An 18995-nucleotide genomic window follows, 5' to 3' on the forward strand; every position below is an offset into this window, starting at 1 on the left:
TTTTACATTGTATATACCAGGAAGGCCTTACACGTAGCCCCAATGCACCTCCCTCGCCAATTACAAACATTGCAGCATTTTTTTTTATTATACAAGTCGCTGAATTATGAGACACTGAAAAACTCGCAAATTAACGAGACATCTATGAATTGTACATAAATTTTATTGTACAGATTGATTAATCTCAAATAGTGGTGACATAGTAGGTAGGAAGGATATTTAGCCAATTTTACCGGGAACCGTTTCAACAATGAAATCAGAAAAAAAACTCAAGTAAAAAAATAAATGTATATAAAAATTAATGTACTAAAATATAAAAAATTAATGTATATAAAAAATTTAGTAAAAAAACTATATTAAAAAAACTCAAGTAAAATAAATGTATATAAACAAATAATAAAATTATTAAAATAAAAAGACAATTTAATCAATATTTCAACAACAAATGTACGAATGTGTGGGATTAAAATTTCAATCAAAATGATTTCAATGATTGGGGTTTCAATCAAAAAGATTTCAATGATTGGGGTTTCAATCAAAATTATGATCCCGGCTTAAACTAATGTAATTAAATATATTACTAAGAGGTATGGGCCGCTTTTAGATCATCACATACATACCAAGGTATGAAAACGATCGGATAAGAGATAAGAGATATAAAAAATGACCACTAACATGAAAACCATGTGAACTGTATAAGAAGTAAGTAAAAAATGGCAAAATCTGATAGGAAACGATCGACCTGAAGTCACAAATATCCAAATCTGACCAGCAGCACTACAGATATACTCTAAAAATTCTTTTCAATCGAGGTCAGCTCATGGGATCGAACCCGGCGCCTCTCGATGTTAGACAGAAGCTTAACGACCGAGCTATGCTGCTGGCTGGATATGCGAGGAAGAAGAACAATCGAGAAAAACCTAAAGATTATGGCTACATGCTATTTCAAAGCCACGATATAAAGAAGGAGAACAATTTTCGCAAGGCAACCGACACTTGCGTCACGTTGCGAACGACACCTTGCGTCAAAGTTGGTCGGAAAGTCATCCTTGACGTACGGTGTCGTTCTACGTCATGCGACTGTCGCGCAGTGCGTCTGTCAATACAATTTCATACAATGTCTCATACAATTTCATACAAACAATATTTGGTCGCGTACTGTTGTGAAGTGCTGGATCGTTCGGTTGACGCATAGTGCGATCAGACCTTAAGAGTCGATTTTCAATCGTGAGGCAAAATAAATGGATATTTTCAATTTACGACATTTCAATAGATTTTGTGGATGTGTAGAAGGGTTCTGGAGATCGGGGTGAAAGACGCAGGTGTATTGTTGTTCCGTCGACGATCCAGCTCCAAATGAAGCACGGAATATTTATACGCAGCGTATGTATATCCTCAGCACAGAGAGATTATTGGTCGATGGGTCGCGAGACCTTATTGGTTGTTGTATACGGCTCGCTGATAGGCTGGGGCGATTTTAGCGCGAACGCAAGATCAGGTGATCAGTGCAAGGAAATAATTAATTGACGAGCACTCATCTAATCTCCACAATATTTTACAACTATGTTTAATATTTTATTATAACGAAAACTTATATTTTATACTACAAAATGGCATTTTGTTAAGGAGTACGTATTTGATTAAAATAAGTTTGGAAAGTTGAACGCGTTATGAATGCTTCATTGATAGATTCTAAATGCGGCAAAGAGCAGGCGACGATTTTCTGATACCCACCGTTTATTTATTATTATTATTTATTTGAAAAATTTACAATGCATTTTAATAATACATATATCATATTAAATATTTTTATTTAGTACATATTTTCCTACATAATTTTGAATGCCTTATCGTGTAGTCCTTATAATGACTAAAGGTCAATTGATGATTAAGGCAGATAACATTTCAAAAAATAATGGTTTGTTTATTTGAAATCGAAAAAAAATCAATTTTTCGTAGAAAGTTCACTAGAAATATTAACCGTTTAAAATAATTAATTTTATTTAAATTTTCATTTTTTATATGTACGTATCATTTAATTGAAATATTTTATGTTTGCGTAAGATAAATATATATAAAAAGTTGAATTATCTTTTTTTAATATGCATAGTACCTATGAGAATTTATTATATTAGAATATTTTAATTAAAAGTGGTTAGTTTTTGAAATTGAATTAATTATTTTAATAAATTTCAAACCACCAATGAAAGTCCAATGCTTTTAAAGCTTTTAACATTTATTTAAGTAATTTCATATTTTTTATAAAAAACCTCTTAAATATAAAAAAAAATGACAGATCCTTTGCAGATCGTGTGGAATAAATAAAGACTAATATATATTTTTTCAAATATTACGTTATGTCTTTTTCTTTGAAAAACTTCATCCCTGAGCCTTTTTTCATTGATTTCCTTTTCGAATACAGCTTAAAACCTTCCCATGAAATTTTTCAATATATTGAAGAAAAAGTACCTTAAACCAGCTTCAAGCCTTTGGAAAATGTGCGTGTATGTATGTTACATTACGTTTTATTTTTTGCCACATACATACACATACTTGATCGATGATTTGATACTGATCAATTGCCTCTTCAAGCAATCTATTACAATTAGCTTAATGCGTTCTTCGATATCGCCTTTACGATCGGTATAAATAATTTATCGAGCATTTAAATATTGAAAGTGGGCACACAAAAAGTAAACCGAGTCGGTTGTGAATACTCTCGAGCAAGCCGAAATACTTGGTAAACCCCGAACGTATTCGGCAAATTCGAAGTCTTCAGACCGTAATGGCGAAGTTTCATCAATTTTTAATCTTTGATGGTCGTATCGGAAAAACACGGAACGCTTAGAAGCGGTGAAAATTTCCTCACAAAATCACCACCCGATACCAAAGTGAAACACCCGCACCTATACATGTATAATAAATTTTGCGACTCGCAATAAAACAAAGAGGAAAAAAATGAATTAGTTCGGCATTGGACTTAATTTACATTAATGGGCGACCGAGCTGAGTTGTCTTACATGCGCACAAATAAAACCGAACAAAGGACAGATTAAAGAGAGAAGAAAGAGATCTGAAGGAGATTCTATTTCGAATCAGTGAGAAGGAAAAAACGGGAATGACAAAAATGTGCCAAATCTCGCCGTTAGCCCCGTATACGGGATTATTATAATCGGATGAAACTTGGATTCGAAGCCAAGATCTTGTACTTACTCTGCACTTAATACCCATTGCGTATTTATCATTACTTTATATTATACATAAGTATACGCAGATTTGCCTTGTGATATTTTATTTGAATAAAATACTTAATAATAATACAGTATATTGGAAGATACATACATATACGCGTGTGTATATTTATTTATTTTATTTCAATCGAACATATACACTCACCTTTACAGATCGCTCCAAAGGAACGTGTGTACTAATACAGATACGATACAATAATACGAGCATTTTATACAATGCGAATTCATACAAATATCATGTCCAGTGACATCTATAGAGAGATTTTATTATAGACATTGGAGAACCTCAGGACGCTGAATAACTTGAGATTGTAAAGGAGATGCCAATGTACAGAAACCGTTTCAATGAAAAATTTGCAAACTCTGATAGGAAACGATCGACCTGCAGTCACAAACCAAGGTCTGGCCAACAACTACTAGTAGGAATCAAACCGTTACTCTGCTCGAAAGCATAATATGCTAACCATTAGTCCACGCTGCTTGTATACTTGTGCATATGCACATACGTCTTCAAAATTTTTTTATATTTATTTAAATAATACTCAAGTAGACGGAACAGCTGAAGGACTCAAGGGGTTTTTTTCATTATAATACCTTAAAACAGTAGAACAAATTCGATTAAAATAAAACAAAAATGAAATAGAAATGGCTATTATTTGTGAGGAATTAATAAAATAAATTTGATAAATAAATTGTTAAGAATTTATTTACAATTTAAGTAGAAGTTAACTGATTTTTTATTTTTGATAATGATACAGGTTTTTCTTTCCAAATTGATCCTTTTTCATTTCAAATTGACGATTTTTCATTTAAAATTAAACTTTTTTTATTTCAAATTGATAAAATTGAAAAACCTATAATGACCAATGGACGATTTTTCTGTGGCTACGAACCTATGAAACATAAGAAAGAAAATTGTCTAGACTTCTATGTACATATAATACATATGCTATATGGGGAAGCTAAGAAAAATAGGTTTATTTTTATTATTCATAAACACTAACGATATTCATTTTTTAGGCAATGAAATTGAATTTGAAAACGATTACCCATGTGTACCCATATTTGAGAATATTTGTTATTATTTAAAATTTGATCGTGCTACTTTGTCTTGTAATTTATTTACTTGTATTTCAAACGACACAAATAGCATGTCCATATCTTTGGAATAGAATTAAGCAATAGTACAATTTGAGATCGTAAATGTGTTTAATCGTAGTTAAATTTATTTTTTATAATTTGGATTGTTTTTGTACTGGATTGTTTGTAATTTATTGTCCAGAAAGGCGCATCCTGGTATATATCAATCTAAAATAAAATATTTTGATATTTATTTTTTTATATTTTGTTTTTTCATGTATAGTAATGCCCTGCAGTATATATACTGTCACTATAGCTTAACTACAATAAATAAGTAAATACATATGTTGTCAGTTTCATATTTGTTACTGTAACTGAAATGGAGAATATCTTTGTAGTCGTAAAACGAGTAGTAGAGGAATAGGAAGTCGTCTCAAAAGAATTCCATTTAATACGTATCTTCAAAAGTTAATTTGTTTGGTCCGATTGGTCCATTTGTTAAACGAACAGAAAGAAAGAAAGAAAGAAAGAAGAAGAGCTAGTGCAGAGATTAAAAGTTGGCACTTTGGGCATCGGTCATCGCAAAAATCTGAGCGACGCTCAAAGGGTTAATTGGGGTGAGCAGTATAAAAGGGAATGTTGCGGTGCACGTATAAATTCTTTTCAATTAGTGGGAGGGTTGATTGTAGGGGGGTGGGCTACGATCGGACTCTTTTCTCCGGAATCAAGGGATCCAGATGGAAACTTTTTGAGCATTTAGTGGAGCAATCCGACCGTGCGGACTCTCACTTCACTCAATGCGAGAAAGCAAGGAGATAGTGGAACAATGGAGCGCCTGGCGAGAAATGGCCGACCCTAACAAAAAGGTGCCTTTGTTAGACGCTCCTTGCGAATGCTCAGATAAAATTTACGACCGTCACGACAACTGCGTAAATTGATTCGATGGATACCGAAAGAAAAAAAAAGAAGGACGCTGGAAAAAAAAGGAAAAAATTGGAGCGAAAACGATAAATCGTCGCGGTGATATTCGTCTTGGCGAGGCGCGGCCGCCGAAGGGTTAATTTTCATTCCGTTCATTTTCCACCCCCTCCTACCATCCCGCCCACTTTCCATTTTCCGCTTTTCAATTAAATTTCCAATTATATAGTCTTATCAACGCTATCAACTTCTTATTTAATTTGCATCAATTTATTATATTAAATAAACCGAGACTGCCTACACGACTTTTCCACTGATAATTAATCAATTGTTTTTCAATTCTAAAATGACAAAAAAAATATAGGTTTCATTAATGAAATCTATATTTTTATTATATTACAAGTTGAACCCGGCATGCGTTGCAATACCACAATAACGCATGCAATTCCCGTTCCCATTCCCGTTATCGTTTCCGTTCCCGTTCCCGTTCCCGTTATCGTTCCCATTCTCATTTGTCGGAAAAACGCAGGCAGCGAATACATTTTAAATTATTCAAATATTTGTTTTTTTTTTACCCTAACAACGCATGTCGCGACGCAAAAACATTTGAAATTATTGCGTTGCAATGTCACTCATTCCCATTATTCCCGTTTCCGTTCCTGTTTTTGGACGATTTTTTTCCACAGCAAGCTTCCCGGACATGCATACAATAAATCCTGAAAGTTCCATCGTTACATCGTACAATATCGCATGCAATTCCCGTTCCCGTTTCTCGATGCGTTTCGATAAGTGAATGTTTCAGTTTCAAATTAATACTTAATAATCAAATTAAATTATAGTAAAGTATAGGAACGCATTACGTGACATACAGACAAACATTGATTTATACACATATGTAGGATTGTTATGAGTGGTACGTAATTTCAGGTTGGTATGAGTGGTACGTAATGTATTTGTACGTTGGCATGCGTGCACGCAAGTCGATTACCAACGTAAACATTTCCTTACACACTGGCGCTTCATACTTTCGCGTCGATAAAATCATAATTACGAATATTATTATTAAGAGGTTTAATCCCGTTTTTTTTTCACAGTAATCTTCCCGGACATGCATACAACAAATCCTGAAAGTTCCATCGTAATCGGTTCAGTGGTTGAGGGGCCTATTCGAGACACACAGACTGATAATCAATTTTATTTATACAATAGATATTTCCGAATGGTGTAGTGTAAACCTTATGTATCTCAATATTTCAAAATGTTTCTCATTGAAACTTTCCGGAAATCATAATTTAATTAACTTCATTTACAATATTAATAACGAAGACTTTATAACGAAAAACTGTGCCAGAGACTTGGGTATTCTAATAGATTGCAAACTGTCATTTAATGAACATTTTAACCATATAGTCACTAATTCAAATAAACTATTAGGGATTTATCCTTTAAGAATCTGCATTCTCTAATATTGCTCTGTAACAGTTTGGTTCAGTTGTATGGTCTCCTTATTACCAAACTCACATAGATCAATTAGAGACAATATTCAGAAGCGTTTTCTGTGCCATTTATCCCATAAGACTGGTCTTGTTAAATTGTTACCGTCTTATAATGACAGACTATCTTTTTTCAAGATCGCAAGTTTGTCTCAGCGCAGAAGGGTTTCTGATTTTTTAATTTTATACAAGATTGTTAATGGTATCCTTGACACATCTGTGTTGAACGAAATTAATTTTAACGTTAATGCCCGATTCACCAGATGTAAAGATCTTTTTTATCCACCAATTTATCGTAATAACATTTATTTTAATAGTGCAATCGCCCATATATGCCGTCTTTACTATGGTTTAGAATCTTAACCATAGATGATTGTCCCGACCTTTTTGCTGACTCTTTCAGCATTTTTAAAGCTATGGTGAAGGAGCTGATCTATGGTTGATTTCTTCACCTTCATTTTTTTTTCAATTTTGATATATTTTTGTAATTTTTCTTTTTTTTCTTATATTACCATATGTTGCTCAATGTACATACATGGAATATCATATTTTTATTTGTATTTTTTTTTAAACGGAACGTCTTCAGAAAGTTTTATAGTCTATGGTCAAATTTAGAATACCGTGTGATAGTATTACAAATTTGGTGCTTCTAAATTAAAAACTGTAGATTTCATAGAGGAAAAATGAACCCATTCTATACTACTTACATATATATGTGTACCATTACACATACATATGTATACTATGCATATACATATTTATTTATTTTATTTTCAAAGGAAAACCAACAGTCTTAATTCAAATCAGAACAAATAATTAAATATATTACAAAAGACCAATTATAGGTTTCCGCTGGTAGTAATAAACTAAAGGGTAAATATACACGTAGTCATACATAAAATTTGGAAATTAACATAAGAAAAAGCAGATAAATTAAATAATTAAATGTGAGTATTAAATTTCACAATTAGTAAGATTACAATCTTTATAAAATTGATAAGAATAAGCAAACTTTTATAAAACGTTCATTAAAGTAAGAATTATAACTGAAAAAATAAATTGGTATAAATTGCAAAAGAGATTATATAATCTTAAATCACTGGTTTTGGTTATATGTAATATATGTATGTACATTAATAATATAAATTGGTATAGTATTATGTACTCATAGATACATGAGTACATACTAATACAATCCATTCATATTTATAATTCAATAATGTTAAAATGTTACGTAACCTTATTATTAAAAAAAAAAATCATTGAAAACATGTACTTACCTATTATGTTAAAATCTTGATCAAATTAAATATCCACTTTTATTTATGTGTGTGTGTTTGAAATTTTATGTAAAATTTCTTCATACTTACCCTATTTCTGTACTATCATTGTTTAATTAATAGTAGTAGTTTTTAATTGGATATGTATACTTTATGAAGCATCCTTGTCGAACTTTACTAATTAAGAGTTTCTAACTTGAGTATTTTCGAACAGTGATTTTACACGTAAATAGATTTTACATACAATATCTAAAGAACACTTACCAAGAATAGAATAACACGCTGACGTCAATTTATTCATATTATATTATAATATATGTACATTTAATCCGTATAAGAACGGTATCGTGATAGCAGCAAAGAGAATGCAATACGTTTTTATGTTAGCATTATGAAAGGCAAGGAACGATCGGTAGTTCACATTTTCTTTTACCCCCTTTCCTCCTATCATCTTATACCAATTTTATTGATGTATGTGTGTGTGTGTGCGTATGTATTGCATGTATAAAAGTAATCTAACAAATGAGGTGTACTCAAACTGTTTACTCTGCAGAAAAACGAAAAAGATCTTGAAATACGCTCCAAGGAGATTTCTTCGGCTGAAAGCCACGTTCAGCTTTCAGATCTTGATATAAGATTTATTTGAAACTCATGTTGCTGCAATCTCGCATGCTTTATACTTACATACATACATATAACTATAAATATAGATAATATAATATATACGTAGACGACAACATCGTATACATGATTTATTTTATTTAGACTCGAATCTTTCGATACAAGAGAGAGAGAGAGGTTCACAAAATGAGCAAGGCGTTGTTTTTGTTTTGTTTATTTTTATTTAAAAAAAACATCTTTATTTGTTTAAAAATACTACACTGGTATAATAATCGCTATGGATAACAAATAAAAGTTGATAAATTCCATAGATAAATTGCACATAGAGATTGTTTATAATGATGTATGATTTTTTTTTCATTTAGGCTCTCGGATAGTCGCTACTTAAATATATTCGATAAAATTCATACATTAAACGTAACATTTTTTCATTTATTATTTTATCATATGAATTGTATATATATATATAATATATAATATGTATTTATATATATATATATATATATATATATATATATATATATATATATATATATATATATATATATATATATATATATATATATATATATATATATATATATATATATATATATATATATATATATATTATATTGAATTATCTAGTTATTATTATTATTATTATTATTATATGCATACATTTAATCTAAACACAAATAATTTATTTTTATTATTATTTTTTCATTTCAATATTATAATAATAATACAATTTTTTCCATAATATACATATGTAATATATCTATTGAAACATTTTATCACTTTTTATTTGACATCAACGAAAATAAAATTTTCATAAGTTAATTTTATAATATACAAACATTCCGCTCGTCAACTTTTTTTTCCTAAGCATTATTCCTTATTATTTTTCAATGCAAACATTGGATGCGTGTATTGAAAGATAAATATTTTTTAAACACCCTTTGTTTTTCGTCTATGACGTTACCGTATAGCAGTCTTGGAGAAAATCGTTGATAGAACGATCGCCAAACATCCGTTCGCCACAGTAGTAGTGGAAGCAGCACCTAAGGAGAACACAAAAAAGCACACATAAGGGGTTGAATTATTGAACGTGCGTGTGCGTTAAAGGGTTATTCCGACGTGATGCGCAATAACTTTAGCGGGTGATAAAAAATGTCATTCCGTGCGAAATTTTTATACGGGGCCGACGAATATGTTAACCGTTTTTATGTTATAAAAAGACCATCGCGTATAAATAGCCATCAAAATGAATATTTTTTTAGTCAATCGTCACTTCGACTCAAAATATAATACATATCGTACGCTACGCTACAATTTTCCTTCATAATAATAATAATAAAAATAGCAGCGATGTTATACGGACGTAGGGGTTCCAATAAACCACCCGAAAGAAAAATCCGGATTTCGTTTTTTTTTACAAATAAAAAGCTGGTTGGCCGGCTTTCACCGGTTTTAGAAAATTGTTATATCGAAAAAAAATGTATATAATAATAAAAACAATGTGTCAATAACATGTAACGGACAGAACGTGGACAAGTACGGGGAACCAATCACAGCCGAGTATTCGAGGACACAGGGATTTCACAAACGCATGGGTGAAACATGCGCATGTGGGAGTCGGTTTCAGTTCCGGATCCCGATTACTGTTTCAGTTCCGGATCCCAATTTCTTTTTCAGTTCTATATCTTGATTTATTTTTCATTTTCGGTTTTGGATTTCTTTTTGTTTCGGATACGGACTCCATTTTCAGTTCTGGATACCGATCCCTGTTTCAGTTCCGATTCCCGATTTCTGTTTTAGTTCCGCTTCCGATTAATTATTACTATACGTATTGTTTATTTTTAATCATGTATCAATTTGTTTCCGAAACCACCCGTTGAAATTTCAATGGGCAAAACACTAGTATATTATATTATGCAAAAAAATAGGTTTTTATAAATTTAATTAAATATTACGAACTTTCATAAGATCATTATTTTATATTATTATTACAAATAATACAATTTGTATTATATATCACAGCCGTAAAATGGCAGATCATAAATACGCACAAATAATTTAAATAAGTTACTACCAAGAATATATTATTAAAAAAATAATGTGTAACCTCGCAGAAAAACTATAATTGTGGAATCGTGAATAGGTATTAAGAATATGTAGATATTAAGAAAACTGCTGAGATTTGCTCTGAGTTGAAATATTTCCATCTTTTAAAGTTGTTTTTACGGATCTGCTTTAACTTAAAAATCCCAAAGCTTGTCAAACCTTTGCAAATTTCGGAAACAAATTCATTAGAAATGGCGTATTACAAACATTTTAAAACCATAATAAAAAGTAGGTATGTGGCCTCGATATTTAAAGGGATTCCAGTTCCTTCGAAGAAAAATCAATTATATTCCGGAAATTCCAATACATTTTACCATAGAGCATTTGAGTTTACGACCACTTTTTTTTGTCAAGTACAAGGTCTTGCGATAACAATGTTTTCTATACTCTTATATCTGAACTTGGGTAGGTCATTGAAACGTCTTTAAATAATATTTTATTGTTTATGACCTGGTCTTCGTCCATTAATAAATCTGAAAGAAACCCATAAGTGCTGTACTTTTTTTTATTGTTCAAAGAAATATACGCCTATTACCTAAGTGAGTTTAGATATACATATTTATTTTGATCTTTCATAGAAATTTGAAATTCATAGTTGTTAATTTTGAGGAAAAAACATTAATTAAAGAAAACCTTAAAAAGCCGGCTTTTCGGTTTCGATTTAAACCGGCTTGTAAGCCCTAATACGGTAGTGTTATATCTTGGGTACCTCTTAAACTTCATATTAGAATCTCTAACTGTGGTCATTCGAGATCTTTAAACATTTACCATACAAATCTGCTGTCAATTTTTGCAAATAAGCAATGCCCATATTTTTTTTCAAAAAGAGAAAAAAATCTTTATAGAAATGTTTAGTATATTCATCAGTCAATTTGAGGTAATACTTTGTCAAAATAATTCTTCATATGACATGGCACTTTTCGGTGTTTGTTTGTATAGTTGTATGGATTGTTTTTCCGCAATTATTGATATTTTTTCGTTTGGGGTTCGCTGATGTGATATGTATGTGTGTATTATACAATGAGAACTTTTCGAAATGAAAACAATTACTACGCAACTGTGTTATTTCGCTTCGCATTCTAATCGGTGGTCTCTAACCGTTTCGTATAAAATAACCGTTTGCATCCTAAACGTTATCACGCGCAACTTTTATGATGATTTTTCCCGGTTTTTCCGAAACAGAAAAAAATATATAAAAAAAATTGTTTTCGCTTCGAACGGGTCGAACACATTAACGGAGGTTGCTCGTAAGCGCGGTGAAAATTTCGGAATGTTTTCCTTTTATTATATTATATTTTGTTTAATTATCTATATTCAGAAAACGTGTTACACATGAAATAGAAAACGTTTACAAAATATTCTGTAAATTTTTAATTAAATTATTGATAATATCTAAAGTTCAAGTTATGTTAAAATTTTATAAAATATCTGTCTTCATTATTTGCATACATATGTATGTACATATGTATATATGTAGTTACTAGGAAGTTTATTACCGGTACATACATATATATACATATTTACCGGTAAGTCATTACTTCTGCAGGAAAATCCACAAAGCATGAAATACTTAAAAAATAATAAAATACTAACAAATAAAATAAAAATAATAACTGGATATATGTATGTACATACATATGTTTTTGTCATGCCAAATATATAACATGAATTTTAATTTTTTTGTCATGCTAAATATATAACATATACATATTTTAATAATAATAATAACATTATTACAGCCATTAAAAGTTGAAATAAAGGGTTATAAAAAATATTGTTCACAAAATGTTCTTAATGCGCTTTAAAAAATGTTCAAAATTGGAATGCGATATTTGTGCGCATATTTGTATGCATGCTTAGCACTGATCTTTAATGTTTTTTATTCATAATATTACATTTTATTTTTTTATGTAGTTGTGTTTTGGTTGGAAACTACCTATACATAGCTCGCGAAGAAAATGATAAATAAATATGACAAATTTTTTTTTATTAATTTTCTAATATAGAAAACGATTGATAATTTATGTACTTGTAAACCAGTATTTTTTGATTTAAATAACTTTAAATGGAAGTGCTGGTTAGCTTGAACTATCTAATTTGTAGCACTTTAGTAGGTACAAATTAAATAAAAAAAATAATTTAATTTAATAATTTTAAATATGTGTTTGAACATATGTACATATGTATGTATGTATATGGGCTTCCAAGCCGGCTTAAAACCGTAACTGAAAAACCGGCTTTTTGACTATTTTCAAAAAACCGACTTTTTTGGCTCGATCAACCGGCTTTCCTTAAGGTTCCTGTTTAAGGTTTTTCCTTAACCATTAAGGTTTCCTTTAATTAATGTTTTTATCCTCAACAAACTATTATAAATTTTAATTTCTATGAAAGATCAAAAAAAAATGTGTATTGGATCCAAACTTTCTCAGGGAGTAGGCGTATATTTCTTTGAACAACAAAAAAGATACGGCACTTAGCGGTGGATTTGAGATAGTAATGGACGAAGACCATGTCATAAACCAATAAATATTATTGAGAGTAGTTTCAATAACCTACACAAGGCTTTTCAGAATTTCGTCAAATTGGGTTTTCCATAATTTGTCGTTTTTGTGTGTTCTTCTTCTTGATAGTAGCTTCTTTAAATCATTTAATAATTTGTGCGTATTTAGGATCTGCCATTTTACAGCCGTGATATTTGTTATAATAACGATCGTATGAAAGTTCATAATGTTTATAACTCATTTTAATTTATAAGCAATTATTATTTTGCATAATAAAATATATACATACATTTACAATTTTTTTTTCGATATAAAATTTAAAACTTCAAAAAAATCTTAATTTTCTGAAACCAGTGAAGGCCCGTCAACCGGGTTTTTATTTGTAAAAATACCGAAACCGGGATTTTTCTTTCGGGCGGCTTTTTGGAACCCCTAGTATATATGTACATATGTATTTGACCCGAAGAAAAACCTATCAATTTCTTAAATGAAATGATGACAAAAAAAACACATCTTTTATATACGACAGCTTATATATACATACAAACATATAAACGTATATAAAGATCAAAGCCTATTGCGTTTGCTCATTAATATAATGTCCAATGCTCGGGAAAAATAATTCCGGCTTGGGTAAAATGACTGGATACCGTCAAAAAAGCAACGGACACGAAATCAAATATTTATATTGTCTCGGACAATATTATTATATTATTTTAATTAATTCATATATTTATTTATAGCTAGTTTTGGACCATTGTGGCATAACAGAAAGAACCTAATGTGCCACAATTTGATAAAGAAAAACAAAAAATAAAATACATAAAATAAAAAGCAAAAATGCAAAGGCAGAAAAACATGATAAAATGAAAAATAAAAAGAAAACATAATACACAAGAAAAAAAAATAAACAAAGGTGTAAAAATCAAATAAATAAAATCCTCAAATCCTATTCTTAGTTTTTACAATGAACAAAAAAATAAAAAATAAAATAGTACCTAAAAATATACATAAGGAGAAAGAAAAAGACAAAATAAAATAAAATAAAATAAAAATAAAAAATATAATCACAGCTAGGCCCAAATGGAAGAAAGTAGATTAAGATTCCACACATAAATCACATTCAAATTAATTAAGAAAATAATGATGAGCGCAGGTTACCGGATAAATATGTTAAAATGATATCCGATAATCTACTCTCACTTAGGTGGAAAATATCGCATTCAGGCACATAATTTAATTAGTTTAAACTCACCACTGTGCGTATGTCCAGTGGCCAGGACAACGACCGGAGCAATCTGGGGTCTTTCAGCTGCCAGGAGCAATTCGGCTTGGGCACTGTACAGACTGTATACGGAAGCCTTGCACGTGAGACTCAAAGTGCCTTGTCTGAGACTTTCCTGGTTCACGACCATGGTCAGCGTGGACATTCTCCTCCTCTTCGTGGTCGGTTCTTCGGGGATCTTCACTTCTGGCAGCCAGATAGAGTCGTGGCCTCGATTATTCCAAATGTACGAAGTACCGTTGGCTCCAGGCTCGTAATAGTAGTACGGTGCTTGGGTACTGGTGGTCGTTGTAGTTACAGGATGCTTTGGGCCCCCATTATGAAAGTCGTCCACTTCTGGCAACACTTCCGTCGTTGTGGAGTTCATCTGAAATCGATATCTTTATGTTAATATAAATAATTCAACTTTGTTCAAAACAAAAGTTACATTTAAATTTCTTAAAACGCGCCGCCGTATTGCACGCAAAAAGATGTGCTTTATAAAGTTTTCTTCTTAATGCGCAAAAAAAAGAAATGTACATTTCTTTTTATAAAAAAGCAGGAGTTTTCCTTTTTTAGCAGCAAGCGTTCAAAGTTACTCAAATCAACTTTTGTCTTCAATTTCTAGAAAACTTCTTCAAAGGATTTCGTTTCAAACGGAACAAACTAAAATTCCGTATGAAACATTTTTAAAACATCACTGGTGTATAAACGTTTATATATTTTGTTGCGCGAGCATATAACAAAATGTTTTAAAATAGGTAGAGGTGCGAAAATATTTTTTTTAAATATCCGAGTATAAAAGTTTGGTTGTTGGATTATTAGTCACATTGCGATCGCCCAAAAGACAATTTTTGCAATGAAAATCGCGAATACGGAATATTTGGCAGTCGAGTTCTCGTTAGTATGATAGTTATCGTTAGTATGATGGACTTTTCGACTGCCAGATGTTCCGTTAGAGAGATTTTAGTGACTTTTGGGCGAGAGCTTTGTAACCAATAATCACAGAACCATTTTTCTCGAATTTTTCTGATTTATGAAAGGAACACCAAATAAATATATCTTAGAGTGCTCCTCAAGTTTTTATCAAGGGCTTATTTGTAGAGTAGAGGTCATCAAATGTGGCCACTGATCCATGAAAAGTATAATATACTACATTAAAATCAATTTTTTTATGAAAAATTGGCCTCTTATTTGTTTGCAGTGCAACTTAAGTAAACTTACATACATTTATATAAAAAATTATTTGTGAATGGGTAACTTTTATATAAAAAAAAAGTAATCCCATTTGGCGTCAATTATCAATTATTTAAATAATTAATTATTTTCCAAAACCAATCATTGATATCATCATCTGCAGTCATTCGCCATTCACTGCTCCAACACGCTTCCACTCATCTCTATTTTGCGCAACTCTCATCCATCTCACCCCACACACTTTCCTAATTTCGTCCACCCATCTTCCCTGCGGTCCTTCTTTTACCCTTTTTAATTCTCTCGGGTACCATTCTAGAACTTTTTTTGTCAACCTTTCATCCATTCTTCTAGCCACGTGACCCAACCATTGCCATTTCAATCTTTTCACCCTATCTACTATATTCACAGCTCTTGTCATTGTACTTCTCACCGACTTATTCCGTTTCCTGTCTTTCTTCGTTATGCTAAGCATACAACTTTCCATACTTCTTAGAATGCATTGGACTTTGTGTAGTAACTTGGCATTCAATGTCCATGTTTCACATCCATACGTCATCACTGGCAAAACACATTTCTTCGGGCAAAGTGGATTTTTTTTATTTAAAAACCACATTCGTTCGTCCAAATGAACTCTATCTTAATTTCACACGTCTCTTTACCGGAGACTTCTACTATTTGACCTATTTGAGTGTTGACTTATAGGAGCGTATAATACATATTGTTAAAATTCAAACGAGCATAATTATCATCTGAATTCATCTACAGCCTTTTGAATTCCGAGCCTTCTCATCTTAATGGAACTTGTCAATTGTCCACAATCCCCAGGAACAAAACATCCGCCTTCACCACTTAAAGTTAAACCCTTAATCGCACCCACTCGAGAGCGTAATAACGGTTTATCGGTCACGCAACCTCGCTTCAAAATTCTCACAACCCTCAAGACTTTTTCCATCGACATTAAGGCAAGTTGTTCCTTTGACTTGAGCGACTTTTGACCCTACCGATTAGGTGGCCTTTGAGTCCCGAAATCTTGCCCTCCGGTGTTTCGATTGCCTTTGTCGACTTAATCCATAACCGCGATGAGTTATCCAACATTTAATCAACGAAATACATCCGGCACTTTTGTATTATATTGTGTTATATACGTATGTATTGTACGTTTAATTTTAGCATCGCTGGGTTCGGGAATTGTTCGAATGCATGTAAATTTATCAGAAACTCGGCTGCATAATGGAATCAAGTGCCAAAACTGGAACAGTATTGGTCGAGTTTCTATTGTTGCATAGCCAAGTCTGCGCGAGATGCAATTCGCGACATTTCAGCCGACGAAGACGAACTTGCAAGTTTTAGAATGCGCATTGCACATGCACCCAGTTGTGCAGCTTTTGATGCAATCAAGCCACATGTCCTCACATTCGCTATAATTAAACTAAGTGATCATCGAACGAAACAGTTTCCGAACTTATCCCATTTGCATTGCGAGGGTTTTTCACGACAATTCTCCTGCGGATTAGTTCAAGCTCTACATATTAGAATCCAAATATATGTAAGCGCGAAAACAATTCTGAGAAGAGTGGGAGGAAATATTCGTATGTATGGCGCGAAATGTGCTGAATTTCAGATCCTAAAGTACTTAAGGTATTTTTATAAACCCACCATTTTTATTTTTATTTTTTATGTGGGGCATCAACTATGAAACATACCGTACGCATTTTACCATATGAGCGAATGGAAAGAGGGAGAGTTCATTATGGAAATATCTCTGTAAATAAATAAAACGTTTTTTTCCGTATTGAAACGATTCCAGCGTATGTTGTATAATAAGGCAGAAAATTAAATAAAAAAAAAAAAACAAGATTTTGATTTCGGATCGTGGATGAAAAATATTTATATACTTAATATGCACATAAAATATACGTATGTATATACAAATAAACGTATTTTTGAATTTATATAACAAAATTTGAAATGTTGACATAAAGCAATAAATTTACATAGAATCGTATGCGACTTGAGAGAAATGCAATTTCCGTTTAGACCAATTCCAACATTGACTGTTTATTTATTTAAGACTTGATACGAGAATATTTATAGCATAATAAATTGTGTAATATGGGTATGTGTGCTAATGATATGTATTGCATTTCGCATTATATATTATATATAAGAGCGTAATTGTATGTAAATGGGTAGATTTGTATTCACCTAAACACTAGCAGATACGTATTTTGGGCAATAAATCGTTCTTACATTACAGGTATTATTACGAACATGATCCTTTCTCCTCTCTCGAAAACAGATAAGCGGACATTTCAAGGATACCCGAGTCCTTTTGATTAACTATGTATCACTACTATTTTACAACGAAGCTGAATAGACCTGGTTTATAATTATACACAGTGATAAATGACCGATTACTAATAATACGAGATGTGTACATATTCATACAAACGTGTATAGTACATAGTCAAAGAGTGTTTCGTTTTTTATTCCGGCGAAAATAGATCGTACGAGCTTTTGATAAATTGTTCAGGATGATTTACGATTTGTAGTACACATTGTAATGGTCAATCGAAAAAAATTTCCACATAGGAAGTAGAATTTATAGGTCATTTTTTGTCATAAGACATCATAATATACCAATGTCAATTTAGTAAAAAAAATACAGGTATGTATGTATATACATAATTAAATAAATTCATAAGACATCATAATATACCATTATCAATTTATTAAAAAAATTTACAGGTCATAAATAATTTAAATAATTCGTCAGTAAATGGTTAATTGTTCAAGATAAACTACTAAGAAGAATTGCTTGAAATCAATTGCTCCCAAAACGATTGATATGAGGTAGTTTCTTTAAATTTTTTTCAAGTTCTCTTATGGAAATGTTTTTATAATTCAAGACCAGAAATCATACAATAAATGGCAAATGGTATCATAATTTTTTAAGCAAACTGTATTTTGAAAAAATAATTCATTAAAGAAATGAAAAAATTACTGGATTCCCGCGTTTCAGTTAATGTGTGTATAATATGTGATTCATTTTAATAACGAATATTTTGTCATGGCATTTATTTGATATGTTTATTGAAAAAAAAACACCAGTTTTCGATTAATTTTGATTGTAATTAAGTTGTCAAAAGGAAAATCTTTTCAAAGATTCATTTGATGAGTCTCAAATGGAAGTAATTAATTTCAGCAGAATTAATTTATATGATTTTAAATTGCAAATAATATACGTAATTTATTTCGAAGCGTAAATCTCGTCTCGGAACATA

The 18995-nt window shown here is 31.2% G+C and overlaps 1 protein-coding gene across 1 annotated transcript in view; it reads right to left on the reverse strand.

The window, feature by feature from the left end:
- Positions 1-9531: 9531 nt before the first annotated feature.
- LOC143916314 (uncharacterized) overlaps positions 9532-18995 on the reverse strand; it is a 48720-nt gene continuing 39256 nt past the window's right edge. Inside the window, exons 5-6 of the mRNA XM_077437343.1 lie at positions 14506-14902; positions 9532-9686 (exon numbers count right to left, since the gene is read on the reverse strand). Of these exons, the coding sequence (XP_077293469.1) occupies positions 9604-9686; positions 14506-14902 (480 nt within the window). The 3' untranslated portion in view covers positions 9532-9603. The remainder of the gene's footprint in view (positions 9687-14505; positions 14903-18995) is intronic.

Source organism: Arctopsyche grandis, chromosome 9 (assembly GCF_051622035.1).
Source record: "Arctopsyche grandis isolate Sample6627 chromosome 9, ASM5162203v2, whole genome shotgun sequence".
NCBI lineage: Eukaryota > Metazoa > Arthropoda > Insecta > Trichoptera > Hydropsychidae > Arctopsyche > Arctopsyche grandis.